General features: G+C 41.1%; 1 protein-coding gene across 7 annotated transcripts; it reads left to right on the top strand.

Annotated features, from left to right (window-relative positions):
- The first annotated feature begins 354 nt into the window (after positions 1-354).
- Positions 355-21,055, top strand: LOC124112502. 7 transcript variants are annotated; one of them, XR_006857618.2, is made up of 5 exons: positions 359-602; positions 16,212-16,438; positions 19,089-19,160; positions 19,550-19,924; positions 20,995-21,055. XR_006857618.2 is itself a non-coding variant. In XM_046472649.2 (3 exons), exons 1-3 carry the CDS (start codon positions 558-560, stop codon positions 19,781-19,783), a joined length of 363 nt encoding a protein of 120 aa, XP_046328605.1. In that variant the 5' UTR covers positions 355-557; the 3' UTR covers positions 19,784-20,140. The 7 variants fall into 7 exon arrangements, 3 of the variants coding, with proteins under 3 accessions (XP_046328605.1, XP_046328607.1, XP_046328602.2); XR_007221724.1 differs by lacking the exon at positions 20,995-21,055 and having other exon boundaries at positions 355-602; positions 19,089-19,172; positions 19,550-20,129; XR_007221722.1 differs by lacking the exon at positions 20,995-21,055 and having other exon boundaries at positions 19,550-20,127.
- The last annotated feature ends 134 nt before the right edge of the window (positions 21,056-21,189 follow it).

Raw genomic sequence — 21,189 nt, 5'->3', positions numbered from 1 at the left:
TAATTAACTTCTATCAAACGACTTTTAGAGAATTCTGGTATCGACTTGTCACACCGACCTCGCCATAGTCTCATGAGCAAAACGTGTGTCCACGGGAGTGTAGTCAAATTCATCGTCATGACCTGCACGTGCACAACATGCTTAAACCCTCTCTACCTGTAACAAACCAAATATGTTTGCCCAAATTCTGTGCAAAGCCTTCTTGTCTCAATTAAACGCTTTTTGTGAGATGTTTTAACTGGATTACCAGTTATAATAAACGACCATCCCCTCACCGCAGCTATAGCGATAAGCAATATCATCCATCTTTGACATTTTCGATGTGCACAGGACTATAATATGAGCCCAGCCCAAGATAGCCTGGTTTCAGTCAAGAGGTCATACAATGGTCGTCGCTATCACTGGGAGCACACGGACGTTGAGCCAGCTATTATCTTTACTCGTGCACACAGCAGGGTCAAGGACAAGGCTCCACAACCCTGATGTTATCAACTTTATAATATTCGGTGCGCTCGAGTGGAGAGTTTACCATATACTCAAAGAGGAATATCTCCCGGATGATTGGATCAAGGTCAGAAAGAGTGAAGGTGTCATGGAAAAAGGTATTTCAGCGTTCGGACTTGGGTATATCTTTTATATAATTGTATCAATTATAAATATTAACATTTTCTTCACGTATTACAAACAAGACATGACCTCGTGGGTGTCGGGAGCGACGACTGAGATGGTGATCTGTATGTGCATGTACGTGTGTGTACGTGTGTGTGTTTGTGTGGCTGCTTGTACTAGTCCGGACTGATGCCGATTTATAGTGCTAGCTCACTGAGATAACATGCCGCAGTTTTACATGAATACCCCACTCAGACACAGTATACTGACTCCGAGCGCAAGACAGGGTAACAACAACTACCATCTTTTAACGTCTTTTGGTATGACGCGGCCGGGGATCGAACCCCGTACCTTCCGCTCTCCGGGCGGACGCTCTGCCACTAGACCACGGAGGCGGTCTCATAAGTATGTAATCCGTTGACACTGGGTAATGTAAACATATAGTGTGATTATGGGATTGATATATACTGATGGAAAGAAATAAGGGAACACAGCGTTGCTTGTGTTCTGTTCAATACAAGACGCGCCCTATCATTGCAACGAAATGATTTCTTAGGGACAATCCTTTTGATATTCTGAGGGAATAAAAAATAACTTGTACCCGAAAATATGGGGAAAATTAATATAAACAATAACAACACGTGTTCGCTGCACATGTTTGATGTCGTGAAAAGCGTGTTTGTGTGAAAAGAAATATTTGGTTTGAAGAAGTGGCCGAAAAATATCCCGTCTTTTAGAGTAAGTGAGTGAGTTAGGTTTAACGCCGGCTTTGAACAGTATTCCAGTTATATCACGGCGTGTCAGGGAGGAAAGTAATGCATACGTTTACCAATTTGGTGAAACTCACGAGCACGGGTATGGTGCGGACAAACCTAAAAAACATAATCGAGACGAACAGGGATTCGAACCCACAATCATATGTTTCTGGCGAATTGCGGCGCCTTAGACGACTGGACGACTTGACCCTAAGTTCAAAAGAATTAACAAAGCTTCTGGTGTCTTACATCATATGTGAAATGACGTGAGATGTTTTACATCCGTGGCCTTGTTTCTTTCCATCAGCAGATTCATGATGGGTCTGTTCCGTTGTTACTTAACAATCTTATTTCTCATGTCATCGCAGTGCATGTCCCGTTACGTCGTTGTCGTCAGTGTCGTCACGGTCGCCGTCGTCGTAGTCATCTACAGCGTGGCAGTGACGAATAATCAGATGCGTATCACAATGTCAAATCTCTCTATGCCAGATCAGCCCATGCTTGCTCACGACCAAAAAGAACAGCCTCTTCCAGGCATCAAACAGTCATCTCCTGAATATATAATTTACAAGTGCTTGAAAGGTCATGAATGCGGCGGGTATGCAGATCGTCAGAAGGGTATCGTTGCTGGTTACGTGATGTCGGTAATGACGGGCCGTGGATTCGGCATAGAGATGAACAAACCTTGCGAGTTGTCGAACTTTCTTCGCCCAAACGAGGTGGACTGGATAGTCAGTCCAGAGATTCACAAACTCAAATCGCAGACGTTAAAAAAGCTCAACAGTTTGGCACATCCTTTACGACAGAAAATGGCAACTGCGGACGTCAGCAAAATTTTCACAGAAAAGATAACATACCTCACTCTCAACACAGATTTTGTTCGATATCTGAAAAAGAATTATATACACAGGAAGAGTCTAGGGTGGATTGTGAACGCTTCTCTTGGTGAGGTCTATGCCAGATCGTGGAGGACGTTGTTTCGTTTAAAGGATCCTTTGCAAAAGGATCTGGATAAATTCCTATCTCTCGTTCCAAGGAATTACTCTCTTATTTGTGCACAGATTCGTATGGGGAAGAATCCAAGCATTCCAAATGATAGTGAGACAAGAAACGATGATAAAAGTGTGAAAACAATATGGACATTTCTGGAACAGTTTAACGATACGTCAAAATATAAAATATTTGTGTCAACAGATTCAGAAAATATAAGAAAGGAGAGCCTTAGACGTTTCCCAAATAATTCTGTAACACTTCCGGGTGTCATTGCGCATGTGGACAAGGCCCCTAGATGTGACGGCTTCCGGAAGGTGATACTGGACCAGGAAGCGCTGAGTCATTGTGACACGCTGCTGCTCACCAACAGCGGGCTGGGGAGGATAGCAGCGTTCTTTAGACAGCGAGAAGACAATATGTATTGTTTCATGAAACGACAACTCACAAAGTGTAATTATACCTCCCCAGAATTTATGCCCATGAACTGGTAGAAGACGTATTTGTTGATGTTGCTATTTGACGTTCCCAGTTAATTGATGTGAAGGTCATTGATTCACAAGGCCATGCTAGGGGTGACATTTTCTTGAGTAATTATGACGCTGTGAAACAAAAAATAATCAATAAATCTGAAAAATAATTATTCTCTGGACATGCTGATTGTCCTTAAAATAATGTGTTGTGATATTTAAAAAATCCTTCGCCCCCTCTCTCTCTGCAGTGACTGAAAAATTAAACATGTCTTAAATTCCCCAGCCACCGCCACCACTTTAATATTAAATGATGGATTCCTGTGCAGGCCATCTCGACACTGACGATAAGGAATTCGTGGAGCTTTGAATTTTTTGTCGTCTTACGAAAACGCCACGTGGAGATATCTTATCTGGTCATGAAAATCTGATTTGTGTAAATGTTGAAGATATTTTAGGATTTAGTTTTCACTTCACACCCACTTATGGCCTGTGATACGGTGATCCAGGCAAACAGGCCAATCGTACGGCGAATCTCCAAGAGTAACTTGCCAATACGGGGGTTAACCATGGAATTCTGCTGATAACTTCTGTCCCAGAAGAAACGTGTGTTTGTATTGCGATAAGTATGTGCATGAAGGGGCATTCTCACGGTACAACTAGTTGTACACAATTTATTGCATGCAACAAGTTGTATACAACTGGTTGTACCGTGTGAATACCCCTTAACCATGCGTATGCACGTAAGACTCCAAGGGCTCCAATTCGTTGAATGGCGACTTCTTCGTTGGATTGTTCTCTTTGAAATAGCGTAACAACTTCAAAAATGTTCGGATGGCTCTTCCTGGCAAGTTTGTTGAGTTTGTGATTCCACCCCTCGACGTTATTGTTAGTGCGATGCCCTTGGTTACCAAAATGGTTCCAGATCTCAGGCATCATCATGTGCATTATTTTCTTACCTGCAAAGCCGCTTGAAGAATGCCGTTTTCAGTGATCACCGACGGTCTGCAGGCAGCAACAACGCAGTTCCAATACTTCTTCTCACGGACCGTTTTCTGACAACGAAACTTGAATCCCTCATAAAACAAGTGCTGACCACCTCGCACGGTATCAACCATGGTCACTCGAACTTGTGCATTAGCCATTTTGGACATAGATAAATTACTTACTTACTTACTTTTGAGATTTAACGTGCGCTTTCCGACTGATGCGTATTTCGCACACGGGCCCGGCTAGGCCATTTTATGTGTTTCCGAAAGGGGCGAAAGTGGTCTGTGCAACCCAAGAGGGGGCTTTAGGGGTTGCTTATATAGAATTTGGGAATTTTGAGATTTGGAATAGATGCCGATGGGGTAGGGGAGGAGAACTAAGGGAGCTGGGCATGGTGGATGTTTGTGTGTTTATGTAATTTTGATTTGGTGGATTATAGTGTTTTTAGATGCGTTTTATTAGTTCCGTTTTGATTAAGAATACGCCTAAGGCCTTGAAGTTTTCTAGTTTATTTTGTTGGTTTAGTATTGCTTCTAGAGTGAGAGCCTTGTTTAGATTGAGGGTGGTTTGTAATGCGGTTCAATGTGTTAGGTAGTGTGTGCAGTAGATGAGTGCGTGTTCTGGGGTTTCTAGTTGTTTGCAGTGTGGGCAGTTACCTGTAGTATGTTTTTTTTTTTTTTTTAGGTGGTTATTTAGGTTGGTGTGTCCTGTTTGGAGTTTAGTGATTACTCTGTCGATTTTTTTTGATGGATGGAGAATGTTTGTTTTGGTTAGTGGTTTGCTGAGTACTTTTTTGATTTGGCTATTTGAGTTTAGATATAGGTTATGCCATTGTTTGGTGATTTTTTGCTTATTTACGCTTTTAATTTCTGATTTTGAAATGGGTAAGTTTAAGCTTATTTCTGGGATTTTGAGGGATAGTTTAGCTGCCCTATCGGCGTTTTCATTACCGTATATTCCTACGTGGGCGGGTATCCACAAGAAGGTTATTTGTTTGCCTGCGTTAGTTAGGTCGTTGGAGCTTTTAAGTATTAGATTTATTAATTTAGGTCGGTTTTTGGTATTTTTGTTTTGGAGGGCTTGCAGTCCACTTAGGGAGTCGGTAAGTATTAGGATTTTATTGTGGTTTTTGGATTCTTGACTATGGAGGGCTGAGGCCATGCCCATTAGTTCTGCCGTGAATATTGATTGGTTGTTTGGGAGTCGGAAGGATTGTGTGGTTTTAGTTGGTTGTGTGGTACCTGTGAAGATCCGTCCGTGTAAATGTGACACCAATTTGGCCAAATGGATAAATAAGTTGCAATCTTTATATATACCATTAAATACATACTGTATGTATTCTCCTCTAAACCCATCGGTATCATAACCCATATCAACTAAGAAACTAATTGTTTGTTCAATTAAGAAACTGATCATCTCTTCTCCTGTGTTTAAACATCCAACTGTATTATTTTTTTACGAAACGACTCTCTAGTAAATCTCCTCTCCTCTCCTCTCCTCTCCTCTCCTCTGTTTGTAACAGCACGGGCGCTAATCTAAACTACGGTAATCCGGTGTTTTTATAGCAATTACTCATTTTCGCCTTCGTAGGACAAATACCCAAACTTGGGTTTTCGCTTTACTGATACTAGAGAAAATTGGATTTTCGCGAACCCGGCACGACACCCTTAAGACTTTGATAAAGGAGTAGCTGATTACATAATGCAGACCATTGAAATGCGTTGATAAAGGAGTAGCTGATTACATAATGCAGACCATTGAAATGCGTTGATAAAGGAGTAGCTGATTACATAATGCAGACCATTGAAATGCGCTGATAAAGGAGTAGCTGATTACATAATGCAGACCACTGAAATGCGCTGATAAAGGAGTAGCTGATTACATAATGCAGACCATTGAAATGCGCTGATAAAGGAGTAGCTGATTACATAATGCAGACCATTGAAATGCGCTGATAAAGGAGTAGCTGATTACATAATGCAGACCATTGAAATGCGTTGATAAAGGAGTAGCTGATTACATAATGCAGACCATTGAAATGCGCTGATAAAGGAGTAGCTGATTACATAATGCAGACCATTGAAATGCGTTGATAAAGGAGTAGCTGATGACATAATGCAGACCATTGAAATGCGCTGATAAAGGAGTAGCTGATTACATAATGCAGACCATTGAAATGCGCTGATAAAGGAGTAGCTGATTACATAATGCAGACCATTGAAATGCGTTGATAAAGGAGTAGCTGATTACATAATGCAGACCACTGAAATGCGCTGATAAAGGAGTAGCTGATTACATAATGCAGACCATTGAAATGCGTTGATAAAGGAGTAGCTGATTACATAATGCAGACCATTGAAATGCGTTGATAAAGGAGTAGCTGATTACATAATGCAGACCATTGAAATGCGTTGATAAAGGAGTAGCTGATTACATAATGCAGACCATTGAAATGCGTTGATAAAGGAGTAGCTGATTACATAATGCAGACCATTGGAATGCGTCGATAAAGGAGTAGCTGATTACATAATGCAGACCATTGAAATGCGTTGATAAAGGAGTAGCTGATTACATAATACAGACCACTGAAATGCGTTGATAAAGGAGTAGCTGATTACATAATGCAGACCATTGAAATGCGCTGATAAAGGAGTAGCTGATTACATAATGCAGACCATTGAAATGCGTTGATAAAGGAGTAGCTGATTACATAATGCAGACCACTGAAATGCGCTGATCAAGGAGTAGCTGATTACATAATGCAGACCACTGAAATGCGCTGATAAAGGAGTAGCTGATTACATAATGCAGACCATTGAAATGCGCTGATAAAGGAGTAGCTGATTACATAATGCAGACCATTGAAATGCGTTGATAAAGGAGTAGCTGATTACATAATGCAGACCATTGAAATGCGCTGATAAAGGAGTAGCTGATTACATAATGCAGACCATTGAAATGCGTTGATAAAGGAGTAGCTGATTACATAATGCAGACCATTGAAATGCGTTGATAAAGGAGTAGCTGATTACATAATGCAGACCACTGAAATGCGCTGATAAAGGAGTAGCTAATTACATAATGCAGACCATTGAAATGCGTTGATAAAGGAGTAGCTGATTACATAATGCAGACCATTGAAGTGCGTTGATAAAGGAGTAGCTGATTACATAATGCAGACCATTGAAATGCGTTGATAAAGGAGTAGCTGATTACATAATGCAGACCACTGAAATGCGTTGATAAAGGAGTAGCTGATTACATAATGCAGACCACTGAAATGCGCTGATAAAGGAGTAGCTGATTACATAATGCAGACCATTGAAATGCGCTGATAAAGGAGTAGCTGATTACATAATGCAGACCATTGAAATGCGTTGATAAAGGAGTAGCTGATTACATAATGCAGACCATTGAAATGCGTTGATAAAGGAGTAGCTGATTACATAATGCAGACCATTGAAATGCGTTGATAAAGGAGTAGCTGATTACATAATGCAGACCATTGAAATGCGTTGATAAAGGAGTAGCTGATTACATAATGCAGACCACTGAAATGCGTTGATAAAGGAGTAGCTGATTACATAATGCAGACCACTGAAATGCGTTGATAAAGGAGTAGCTGATTACATAATGCAGACCACTGAAATGCGTTGATAAAGGAGTAGCTGATTACATAATGCAGACCATTGAAATGCGTTGATAAAGGAGTAGCTGATTACATAATGCAGACCACTGAAATGCGTTGATAAAGGAGTAGCTGATTACATAATGCAGACCATTGAAATGCGTTGATAAAGGAGTAGCTGATTACATAATGCAGACCACTGAAATGCGTTGATAAAGGAGTAGCTGATTACATAATGCAGACCATTGAAATGCGTTGATAAAGGAGTAGCTGATTACATAATGCAGACCACTGAAATGCGCTGATAAAGGAGTAGCTGATTACATAATGCAGACCATTGAAATGCGTTGATAAAGGAGTAGCTGATTACATAATGCAGACCATTGAAATGCGTTGATAAAGGAGTAGCTGATTACATAATGCAGACCACTGAAATGCGTTGATAAAGGAGTAGCTGATTACATAATGCAGACCATTGAAATGCGTTGATAAAGGAGTAGCTGATTACATAATGCAGACCATTGAAATGCGCTGATAAAGGAGTAGCTGATTACATAATGCAGACCACTGAAATGCGTTGATAAAGGAGTAGCTGATTACATAATGCAGACCATTGAAATGCGTTAAAGTGTTTGCCACTGACAACTGATGCGTCACTCATATTTACTTCGTTGCACACTTTTTTTGAAAATCGTTCATAACCTGTACACTCGTATTATACACTTCACCACATACATGGATACACTCATATTATACTTCATAACCTGTACACTCGTATTATACACTTCACCACATACATGGATACACTCATATTATACTTCATAACCTGTACACTCGTATTATACACTTCACCACATACATGGATACACTCATATTATACTTCATAACCTGTACACTCGTTTTATTCACTTCACCACATACATGGATACACTCATATTATACTTCATAACCTGTACACTCGTTTTATACACTTCACCACATACATGGATACACTCATATTATACTTCATAACCTGTACACTCGTTTTATACTTTATATCATGTACACTCGTACATACTTCATCTCATATATAATCGTATTATACATAATGATCTATACACTAGTGTTATACTTTATTAGACTTTCAATCGAACCTCGTACACTCATATTATACTTCATAACCTGTACACTCGTTTTATACTTTATAACATGTACACTCGTACATACTTCATTACATATATAATCGTATTATACATAATGATCTATACACTAGTGTTATACTTTATTAGACTTACAATTGAACCTCGTACACTCGTGTTATACTTCATAACATTTATACTCGTGTTATACTTCATAACATTTACACTCGTGTTATACTTCATAACATTATTTTTCGGATAAAATGACAGTCCACATTGACAAGACAAAATAATGACGAATGGTCATTTATGGAGTTAATATCACTTCTAGCCGTTTATTCTTCTCTCGAAAATGTTTCGTTATAAACTGTAAATCTCTCATAAACAAACTGTCAATCGAAACTCTTCGTTTCGCAAAGCGCCATTTTTGTTACTTGACCAGCGTGTATTCTTTCGCTTCTCTCAGCGGTCTCCTAGTATTCAAGATTATTTTTTGTTAAAGTTGATTTTTTATATACTCAACAACAAAAGTTCCCGTGACACCAATATTTTAGTGTATTTTTCGAACAAGTAAAAAGTTTGGTTTTCACTATTGGAGTAAATGTATGGAATCAAGTCCACGCAACTGCTACAGAAAAGCATGCATTCCATGCAAAAGTTGACTTTTATGCAAGCCCCATGCATTTCACTACCCAAGAATGGGTATAAAAACATGTGCGTCAAAGGGATTCCATAATTATGCACTGTTTAGCATCGTGCTGACAACAACCACTCAGAAAAACAACAAAATTACGCAATTATTCAACATTACGAAATGCCACGCCTGTCCGAAAATGAGTGTCTGCGGGCCATTGGTATGCTTGAAGCAGGATCGAGTCAACGTGATGTTGCAAGACAATTTAACGTCCGCAGAAACACCATTTGGTGTTTATGGCAAAGTTGGCAACAGACGAATGCAGTCAGAGACCATTCTCGGAGTGGCAGGCCACGCATAACCAATAATCGACAAGACAACTGGATTCGAACAACACTCCTACGAAATCGATTCCAGCCAGCAACAGTGACTGCAGGAAGCATCCCTGGCCTTCGACGAATACCTTCACAAACCGTACGTCGTCGTCTCAGATGTGCAGGGATTGTCGCCAGAAGACCCACCAGAGGTCCCATTTTGACAGGGAACCACCGTCAAGTACGACTACAGTGGTGCAGACAGCGTCAATGCAGTGGGGACAAGTTCTATTCACTGACGAGTCTCGTTTTCACCTCAGCCACAGAGATAGACGGATTCGAGTGTACCGACGTCGAGGTGAACGTTACGTCAATCATTGTGTCATGGAAGTAGATCGGTTCGGGGGCGGCAGCGTTATGGTATGGGGTGGGATTACAGCAAGACAGAGGACCCGCTTGATAGTGGTAGAGGGAAATCTCAATGGACAGCGCTACCGCGACGAGATCATCGGCCCTGTTGTTCTAGCGTTTTTGCGGCGTCATGGCCCAGGCCTCATATTGCTCGACTTGTTCAGGAATCTCTTCAACAAAACAACACGAATGTCATCGCCTGGCCGGCTCGCTCCCCTGATCTCTCACCAATCGAGCACATGTCGAATGAGATGGATCGGCGCCTTCGACGTCAACCAAGTGTTCCACGGACACTCCAGGAACTTCGAAACATGCTCCAGCAGATATGGACAGATATCCCACAGGACTTTGTGCGACGCCTGGTCCATTCCATGAGACGAAGATGTGTTGCTTGCATCGCAACCAGAGGTGGACACACACGCTTTTGATTTGAAAATTGATATTTTGGCATGTTCATGTTTTTTTTATGAAATCACGCATTCTCTGAAGTCAGTATGGCAAATTAAACCACTTGAACACTTACAGGAGTCTTTTATCTGTTGCAAACCGAAATTGTTTCAGATTTGGTAAAAAACATAACTTTGTATAAAATCTTATTCAATGTCACAGGAACTTTTGTTGTTCAGTATATAATCATATCGAAATGTATGATAAAAGAATTATCGTGATCCTAAATACTTTTGATACTTTTGTTTATATTTTATTAGATTTTGCAAACACGAAACTACTTTTAAGGTCGCAAATACAGTGTTACTGAGAACTGTCCCTGTGTGTCAGGTAGGGTGAATTTACGTTTCAAGGTTTTAAATGTGTAATGAGACCCGTGAAGATTCGGGGTAGAATAGGTCTTCAGCAACCCATGCTTGCCGTAAATGGCGACTATGCTTGTCGTAAAAGGCGACTAACGGGATCGGGTGGTCAGGCTCGCTGACTTGGTTGATGCATGTCATCGTATCCCAATTACGTTGATCGATGCTCATAACGTCAATCACTGGATTGTCTGGTCCAGACTCGTTTATTTACAAACAGCCGTCATATAGGTGGAATATTGCCGAGTGCGTCGTTAAACAACAAACAAACATTTGTAATGAACTGGTTTAATTTTCCCGTAGACAACTGCATTACAAAAAAAGTGACGGGGAAAAAGGTGATACTTTCACTCGTGGCTGCGCCACTCGTGAATATATCTCTTTTCCCCCAGTCATTTGATGAGAGAAACATGATATTTCACTCGAAACATGAAATATCCTCTATATATTTCATAAATAACCTTCACACTCGTGTAATACTTCATCACTTATGCATTCGTGTGTTATACTCCATAATATGTGCCCACGTGCTGTCCTTCATATCAAATAGACACTCGTATTATATACTGAACCGCAAAAGAAACGTCATCTCAAATAAAATTGCAGGAAAAGTTGTCATTTAAAAATTTGGTTAATTTTTGTCAAAGTTTCCAACATTTAACATCACCTTGTCCGGAAAAATGAAATTCGATGATAAAAACACCAAATCAGATGACAATAAAACCATCGCCCGAACGCATAACGGCAACAGCCATGGTTACCCGATGTACGTGAGTTCCGTGCAAACTGAAATGCACATGCATTCCCCCATTTCTTGCCCGATAAAAATCCACCCAGATTGGATAACATTCATTCGTTATTGAATTGCTACCACATGCCAAGATTGACAAGAAATCAGCGAAACCGACCCCTTGGACGATTGCAAGCTGGACAAGCTGCCCGGTAAGTAGCCAATGCATTTCAAGTCCACGTGAGGACCATATACAGGCCCCAGCAACGGTACCAGACTACCAACACGAGAGATGATCGACCGCGTAGTGGAAGACCAAGGGTCACCACCCGACGTCAGGGTCGTCAGATTGTGCGACTGCATCTTCAAGATACTGTTGTTCAAGTTGCGGAAACTGCCCGACAGACCATGGGGAAACACCAGCGACACGTTATTGCGGACACCGCGCGTAGACTCCACTGTCACAGGCCACACCGAGGACCCATTCCGACACCACGTCATCGCCGGGACCGTCTTCAGTGAGAAACACAGCACCAGCATTGGCGCCACCAGCAGTGGAGACGAGTCCTCTTCTCAGACGAGAGCCGTTACGGTATCTCAACAGCAGAAGGCAGAGAGAGAGAGAGTCTTGCGACGCAGTGGGGAAGATTATTCGGATGCTTGTGTTGTTGAGAGAGCCCCTGGGGGTGGTCCAAGCATCATGGTGTTGGTTGGAATTGGTTTTGCACCGAGGATCGGCCCTGTGGTCTTCAAGAACATCGGTCCAGGGAGACGCAATGGTGTCATAGCAGCTCGGTACATTGATCAAGTCTTGAGACCACACGCCATACCTCATTTGGCACGAGTTTCAGCATGATAACGGCCGTGCCCAAACTGCGAGAGCAACAAGAGATTTCCTCCAGCAGAATGGCATCAGAACCATGCAGTGGCCTGCCCTCAGTCACGATTTAAATCCCATTGAGCACCTGTGGGACGAGATTCAAAGACGGTTGAATGACGTCCGACCAAGGACGACAACTGTAGCTGAACTGCGTCAGGCGTTCCTCAGAGTGTGGGCTCAAGTGCCTATGGCCTTCATTAACCGCCACATCCATTCCATGTATCCACGTTGCACGGCAGTCATCAATGCACATGGCGGACACACGAGATACTGATTCGTGATGCCATTTTCTCAGAGACTAGTGTTGTGTTTCACTTTAAGAACATTTGGCACTTTCATTTCAACCTTGAAGATAAGTTTTGCCAAGTTTCATCTTTTTAATATGTCTCAAAGTATGTTTACGGTGATTGGACAACTAAGGTTTCTCATATAATCTATCCATGGTGACGTTTCTTTTGCGGTTCAGTATACTTCATAACCTATACACTCGTGCGTTATACTCCATAACATGTGCCCACGTGCTGTCCTTCATATCAAATAAACACTCGTATTATACTTCACAAAATTCGTTTCTAAATCAAAACGGCAACAATTTGTACACGTGACTCATAGTAATTCGACTACCGTCTTTTCCAACACTGGAGAGCCACAAAGTTGTGTAATCCCACCCGTGCTCTTCATTCTGTACACAAATGATTGCAAAACCCACAGATTGCCTTACTGTAATATTCGCATTTTTTTGTTTGTTGTTTAACGCCTCACTCAGCAATATTCCAACTATATGACGGCGGTATGTAAATGATCGAGTCTGGACCAGAAAATCCAGTGATTGACATCATGATCATCGATCCACGTACTTGGGATACGATGACATGCATCAACCAAGTCAGCGAGCCTGACCACCCGATCCCGTAGGCGCCTCAAACGACAAGCATCATCGCCTTTTACTGCAAGCATGGGTTGCTGAGGTCCTAGCTGGTGAACAACCTGAAAAACATGACATAATTAAATTTGCTACTGGGTGTCAATACAATTACCTTAAATTAAAAGTGAATAAAACGAAAGAACTTGATATTGCACCGGTGAGATAGATAGCCAGAACGTGGAAATTGTTACTTAATACATATGAGTAAACTACCGTTATAATGAACGCAAAGGAACCACTAATTTTAATTCGTTATGGCCGTAGTTCGTTATAACCGTAGTTCGTTATAAGCATATGTACAACAAATATACAGCAAATGGACGGGACCAAGAAATAGTTCGTTATATCCGCCAGTTCGTTATGTGTTCATAATCATGATAATATACTTTCTTAAAAAAAGATTTAATATTTTAATAAAAGCGACAACACCCTTTCCATATTCATAAGAAAACACAGAGACGATTTTACGAGTCCGACTATATCATGAGCATGTGTTTATGAATCACTATCAAATAGTGATGATTTCAGGTATTGGCAAAGGTGAGCGTATCCTGCCCATGGTTTGAGGTCAACAACAGTCACACGTCTTGCACGTGATGACGTCAAAAGCGATGAAATGCCAGAAGTCACATTTTAGGGTGGCTCCGTTGGCAATGATATTACGTCTCATTTTCATCAGTAAAATCACCGGGTTGATGTGGAACATAATTTCGGCCTGGAGTGTCCACAGATTAACATTACCAATATGAAAACTTGGGTGATCCTTAACTTCTTTTGAGTAGTATATATTGTAAGCCGCTGCCACACTGCTATACATCCCGGGGGACACACAGACAGTTATTTTATTTTATTTATAAGTGTCACCTTATGTTCAACAATTAATTCATTTTAAATACCAGAGACAAAGCAAAGACAACATAACATAATATATTTACATTGAGCCTATAACAATGCTAGACGTCGATCTAACATGTAACAAGCCTGAAACTTCCATCCCCAAACTATCAAACACACCAGTTTACCACTAGACCTATCTATGTGCCTGGTTTAGTTAAGATATCTGTCATGGATTTTGGGTTCTGCTCCGGAAACGAAACGTGACGGACGGGCGGACAACACCTATTCCTATATCCCCCTTCCACTTCGTGGCGGGGGATAATATCGGGTTTGGGTAGTATTACAGTTATGTCACTGTTAGACATTACAAAAAAGAACTTTTGTGCATCGGATAAAACATGATATTATATAATATTAAAATATATTGCTAAACAAACTTCAACCATAGGTCCGAATATATAGGACAGTTAAGTAAAACATATTGTGCACATATGTTGAGACAATGAATCAGTAAGTCTATTAAGTAACTGAATAACACCAAACATATGAATAAGACATTAAAACGTTTACATCACATTCAGCTGCCGTATTTTGTTATTCAAATTTGACAAAAGTTCTTATAATTTCTAATCACATGTACATAAATACTCGGTATACTTTTTTTTGTCCCTCAGTATAGTCGGAATCGTACAATGGGCTCTACTTTGGCAGAAGTTTCATTTGATTTATGGAAAGTGTTTTGCTTTCATTTCTACTTTACCACAAGTGATTGTTTTCATTTGTTTGTTGTTTAACGCCACACTCAGCAATATTCCAGCTATATGACGGCGGTCTGTAAATAATCGAGTCTGGACCAGACAATCCAGTGATTGACATCACGAGCATCGATCCACGCAAATGGGATGCGATGACATGCTTCAACCAAGTCAGCGAGCTTGACCACCCGATCCCGTAAGTCACCTCTTACGAAAAGCATAGTCGCCTTTCACGGTAAGCATGGGTTGCTGAAGACCTATTCTACCCCGGTTCCTCACGGGTCACCACTAAAGTAAAACCTATGAACACGAGTATGGTGCTAACAAACCAAGAAATATAATGAGGGCGAATTTGGGATTCGAACCCACGAACACGGGGTATTCTGGTATCCATAGTAAATGCATCACTGCACAGAGTGAGTGAGTGAGTGAGTGAGTGAGTATGGTTTTACGCAGCTTTTAGCAATAATCCAGCAATATCACGGCGGGGGACACCAGAAATGGGCTTCACACATTGTACCCATGTCGGGAATCGAACCCGGGTCTTCGGCGTGACAAGCGAACGCTTTAACCACTAGGCCACCCGACCGCCCCCACTGCGCAGAGAATTGCACTGCCTTATACTGGGCCACGCCTATCCCCTTATCAACACGTTACCCAGTTTGTGTTTGTTGATTACATAATCCGGACACTTAGCAATCTGGGCAATGCGGACATATGAAGTGGTAATCATGAACATGTTCAATCATGTGTTAAAATGCAATAATTCCCTTTCTGAAAATTCGATTATAATGTTGGAGTACGCCAGGGATGCGTTTTGAGCCCTTTGCTGTTTTCAATAATTAATAATGATTAAGCTTTTTTTGACAGGCACTTCTTTGAGGTTGACGGATGACAAAGTAGACACATTTTATGGATAACAACTTCTTTATTATATTTTTGCGGTCGGGTAGCCTAGTGGTTAAAGCGTTCGCTCGTCACGCCGAAGACCTGGGTTCGATTCCCGACATGGGTACAATTTGTGAAGCCCATTTCTGGTGTCCCCCGCCGTGATATTGCTGGAATATTGCTAAAAGCGGCGTAAAACCATACTCACTCACTCACTCTTTATTATATTACAATAACAATATAACGATAAAAGGATACACATTGTGTAAGGAAATGTCCCAATAACAGTATAATATAGAAGTTGTTATCCATAAATCGTGTCAACTTTGCAATGATTTAGCTGATACAATAGAATCATCTTGTCATCCTGATGGTCAGAACGATCAGCGATGGCTGAAACGTACGAATTACGTATAGTACACCCTCAACAGTTGGAATGCATTAAGTACAATAGTTTCATGCTTACAGGCTGAATTTGAACCAAATACACAACCAGGCAGGCATCGCGCTGTCACCATGTAACTCCGACTGAAGACTAGCTTCAACAGCCATCCATGCGGACATGCTGCGCCTTTAGTGGATGGTGATCCTGCCGAGTGTTAAGAGGCGGGAAGCGGAGTTCAAGAGGGGAAGAAAGAGATTCAAAGATGATCCAAGACTAGGAAGACGTTCAACTGCCACCACTACGGAAACTGGTAATAATATACATGATATGATTATGGATGATCAACGCCTCACCACACGTCACATAGCCAATACAGTCGGCATCTCTCAGAGGTTTGAGAACATTCGGAGGAATGAACTGAGTATGACAAAGGTTTCTGCACATTGGTTCCAAGACTTCTGACTCCTGATCAGAAAGCTCCAGGTTCATTATCTCTCGAGGATTTACGTTCTTTTGAAGCAGAGCCAGCTGATTTTGTTGAGCGATTTTAACTATAATATATGAGTACCACTATCAGACAGAGTCTACAGGTTACACACAACCAAATGTTTTCCCATAGACTTCTATAGTAACGTTATATTTTTTTTTTAAATAACTAAGCATTCAACAGCTATTACATGTACGTGTGTGCACAGTTTGGCCTTAGAGCAGAAATAAAAAAATAAAAATGACTAGCTTAGCCAGCTCCTTTTCCGAGTACAGGAAGCTAAACACACCACCCCCAGTTTCGCACCAAATGTCACCTACTTGAAAATAGCTGTGGTCATATTCAGCATAAGTCATCATGTTGAAAAAGACAGTACTAAATATAGAAAAACGTGGTCAGTTTTAAAAACTGGATGGATGTACATTTGAAAGACATGAAAATCTTACAGAATATCCTCCATTCACAGCATGCAGATATCTCTCGATCTGCACTGAAGGCTCCCTACGAAAACCGCACTGTCCAAACTGGTTCTGATTTGGTGTAGTAGAACCTAAACGACAGGCATAGCATCTAACATGTAACATTTAACGTCTCTTCCGACGAAGATGACAGTCTCTTCCATCACATGATAAGGGGATGGCTTCGATTTTCTGGGATTCAAAAGGAATCCTTTGCACTGTTGGACTTCCTCTCGGAAGGTGGGACAATTAATGGTTGTTGTATGGTAACCTGCTTGGGCAACTACGTGAAACTTTAGGAAAACTCCTTAAATGTGTGTTGATTCACCAGGACAATGCACCTGTGCAAAATTCTGTGCCGCCATGATTTTCTTCCCAAACTTAAAGAAAGAATTGATTGACAAGCACACTGTAAAAAGTCTGTGTTTAGGGTGTTAATGTTTTATGGCAGAATCGGCTCGCAGTATGGCCGTCGTGCTTGAAGGTGAGCAGTTTTCAGACGGTTTCGAACAGTTTGCGCACTCAGTCTACCCCTAAACAGTTCATTTCTGGTTGATGTAGCCGTCAAAAATCGGTTACGGAGGTGACGTAAGACAATCTGACGATTCTCTGCATGTGACGTCACACGTGGTCGACCAGCGGTGGTACCCGTTTGCTGTAGACGCGTCTGTAAATCATAAACAGTACGTCGACTACAACCCATCGTCCTTGCGACTTCAGCTACGGACGTTCCCGTCTGCAATATGCCGATGGCACGTTCACGTTGCACATTTAAAAGGCGTGGCATGACAAATGGCCGTAAAGACTTTTGTTTTCTTGTGTTTTTCTTTTTTTGTTAATGACTGCTAACGAGTATGGCTGAAAACACGTGCTGTATTATGGCCACGTGACCAGTTGCACGTGAAAAACCACTTTTGCCACTAAAGTGCTGTGCACATGATTTTGATCGATTCACCTGCACAAAAACGGGTGTTATCTGAAGACAATACGTGGCCATTACTGTTTAAATACACAATAAGGGCCCACAATGATAACTGGTCAAAATGTTAAAATTTTAGGATTGTGAAGTTTTTAATTTGGTTCAGTATATATGAGTTTTAAGTTAATTTTGATAGCCGGGGTCGAGTCGGGGCAAACACATTTGACAGAGATTTGCTTGTCAAAATACGGTAAAGGTGCTTGACTTTAACGGACCGGTTTCCTTTAAATGCGGTGTACTATGACATTATAAAGTGATATATAGGTAGATATAATACTAGTCTATAAACACATTTGAAGATACATATGTGTGTTCAAAGTTGATTTTGACAGCCCGGGCCAAGTCGGACCGAGCACAGACCAATCACGTCTTAAGGACGTTGAGAATGTATAGGAAAAAGGGCTTCACTTTGAGCACCGCGTTTTCTTTGACTACCGCAATATGAGACACTGAAGTGGTATATAGGTAGATATAATACTAGTCTGTAGATGTAAAGTATGTTAAGTAACTTAAGAAGTACTTTGACAGTTATTAATACGTGTCGTGTCAGCCCTATGACATTCGTGAATATTGGTTTAACATGAATTAGTAAAGGTTAATTAGGGATGCCCAACACGTTCATTAATGAAAGAAGAGTATTCAAAACACTGTCATTTCCTGCCCAGGACATCACACCCCTACACGCTAAGGTCGGTGTGAAACCTTTCTCATCAAAGAAAACACACAGTCAAGACACTGATTTTTCTACGAGGACTCTCAGTATGTAGTCATACTATCAGTTTATTACATTGTTGAAGATGTATTCTGATTCAAACTCAATTAAATGAACAAAACTATACGTTTGTGGACATTTGATATCTGCCTAGATATGCACGTTTCGTTTTATTATTCTGCAATCCATTTTTAGTATTACCCGCTGGCCCGGCCCGGCCCGGCCCGACTTTTCTTGGTCCGACTTTTAGGCAATCCCTGTGATGACGCTTGATGTCTTATTGTTGAAATCTCTAAATGACAACATAAATATGTTCTTTCGCAGGGACTTGAGGCAGATATTTCATCCTTCCCGTGTATGGGTAGAAAAACCGCTTCAATATTAACAGTCAACCGGGTAGGTCACGAAGTAAGGCATCATCTATTGTCCTGTATGTGACCCTTCAAATCATATGTAAGTGAGCGAGTTGAGTTCAACGCCACTTTGAACATTATTCCGGTTATATAACGGCGTGTCAGCTAAATGTGGGAGGAGGAAACCCACAGTGCTGACCGCTGACAAAACTTGAAACATAACCGGAGCGGACTGGGATTTGAACCAACGAACTCAAAACTGTGCACAACGAATTGAGACGCCTGGGCCACTCGCGTCTACTCATATTTTAGGTCATATTTATAAATGAGAAGTATTGCTCTATTTATACTTCTTATATTTTCAAAAAGAAATTATAACTTTGCAATTCGTTCTCACTGGAGTTGTTAAATTGTTTATTTGATATTTTTCAGGATTTTTCATCTGACGAAGTAAACAAGGCTGTACAGAAAGTGTCCAAGAAACATTCGCCCTGTCTGATGGTGTTCGTGAATAAGGATGCAACTGCCTATGCAATTGTCAACCTCTCTTCTTGTCCAACATTTAGAAAGTCAGTGCTCCATCTGCTGGCAGAGTACTATATGGATATCAAATCCAAGACAGTATTCTCAGATTACTGGCCTCTAACAGCAATTGGTTTTGGGTGAAGTGAAGTAACATGTTCACTGAACAGAATGTGCAGTTTCCTGACATTTGGACTAATTTGTGACCCGTGGAACAGAAGCTGTAAAGCCCATTGCATTCAGTGTCAAAAGACATCCGACTTTGATCTACTGACAGCTTTATTGGTAATTATTGTGTGTGTTTTAATAGTTCTGCTTTTCAGGGGGTAAAGTATAACTATGCAATACACAATTCCTATTGTCACAATAATGATGCTTTTCCGACAGTTAATTTTCTTTGTGAATAAGGGAGCTTGTTTCCAGGTATGTCATCATCGTGTTTATAATAGTCTTTATTACATAAGATGATATAGTTATGCTAATAAGAATAAACCGTTTTACTTACTTTACTTCTACTTTGTGTTGTCAGCAGTTAGTCTGATTATATTATTCCTATTTTCACTATTGCAAACCTTTGCTTTACACGTGATCGGTTTTCCAGTATTTCTTTACACTACTTTATAGCCTTTACAGGCATTGTTTACAGCAACGGGTATAGATACCCGAATTGTGATAACATCTCTCTCTGTGTGGTAGAGTGAGGTGAGGTGAGGTGAAATCGGGTTTAACGTCGCGTCCAAGGTTATTGCACTTACATAGCGACGTGCATGTACGTGTGTGTTTGTGTGGCTGCTTGTACTAGTCCGGACTGATGCCGATTTATAGTGCTAGCTCACTGAGATACCATGCCGCAGTTTTACATGAATACCCCACTCAGACACAGTATACTGACTCCGAGCCAACCAGTCCTTGTTTTAGCCCCTTAATGCCGAGCGCCAGACAGGGTAACAACAAGTACCATCTTTTAACGTCTTTTGGTATGACGCGGCCGGGGATCGAACCCCGGACCTTCCGCTCTCCGGGCGGACGCTCTACCATTAGACCACGGAGGCGGTCCCTGTAGTAGAGTGCAGTACATGGAGATCAGATGTACACACGTTTACATCTACTTTGACAGTACTTGTTTACTTGTGTTTTATCGCCGGATGTTTGATTCCTAAACACAAGTAGCAATGTATACACATTTTTGCGTTTAAAAGGGTGATACATTGGTTAAACAACGTTAGGTGATTACACTGTAAACATCAGTACTGTTTAGAAACTAAACTATTGTATATAACATAAACATTGTTTAGATAATAAACACAATGCGGTGTTTAAAGAGGTGAGCAAATAAGCGTTTATCCTTTTTTTAGAGTGCACCTGATGATGATGACATTTTTGCGGTGGTGAACTTCACTCCACCAGGTGGTAGCCTTCTATTCATGCGTGATCCAGCAGTCCAGCAACGTTGGCATAAGCGTGTGGAACTCGGGGAGGTATCATGCTGAAAAAATAATAAACAACCAACACCGTCACGTACCTACACCGATACGTCGCTCTTAATTGTA

This window comes from Haliotis rufescens, unplaced genomic scaffold (assembly GCF_023055435.1).
Source record: "Haliotis rufescens isolate VD_foot unplaced genomic scaffold, xgHalRufe1.0.p SCAF_17, whole genome shotgun sequence".
Taxonomy (NCBI): Eukaryota; Metazoa; Mollusca; class Gastropoda; order Lepetellida; family Haliotidae; genus Haliotis; species Haliotis rufescens.
This window is presented reverse-complemented; position numbering and strand designations above follow the sequence as displayed.

Excerpts from the sequence above, each read along its gene's own strand:
- LOC124112502 (XM_046472646.2), top strand. The coding sequence starts at position 558 with ATGATTGGATCAAGGTCAGAAAGAGTGAAGGTGTCATGGAAAAAG. Across the intron at positions 603-1,732 it reads TGAAGGTGTCATGGAAAAAG|TGCATGTCCCGTTACGTCGT; the intron begins GTATTTCAGCGT and ends ATGTCATCGCAG.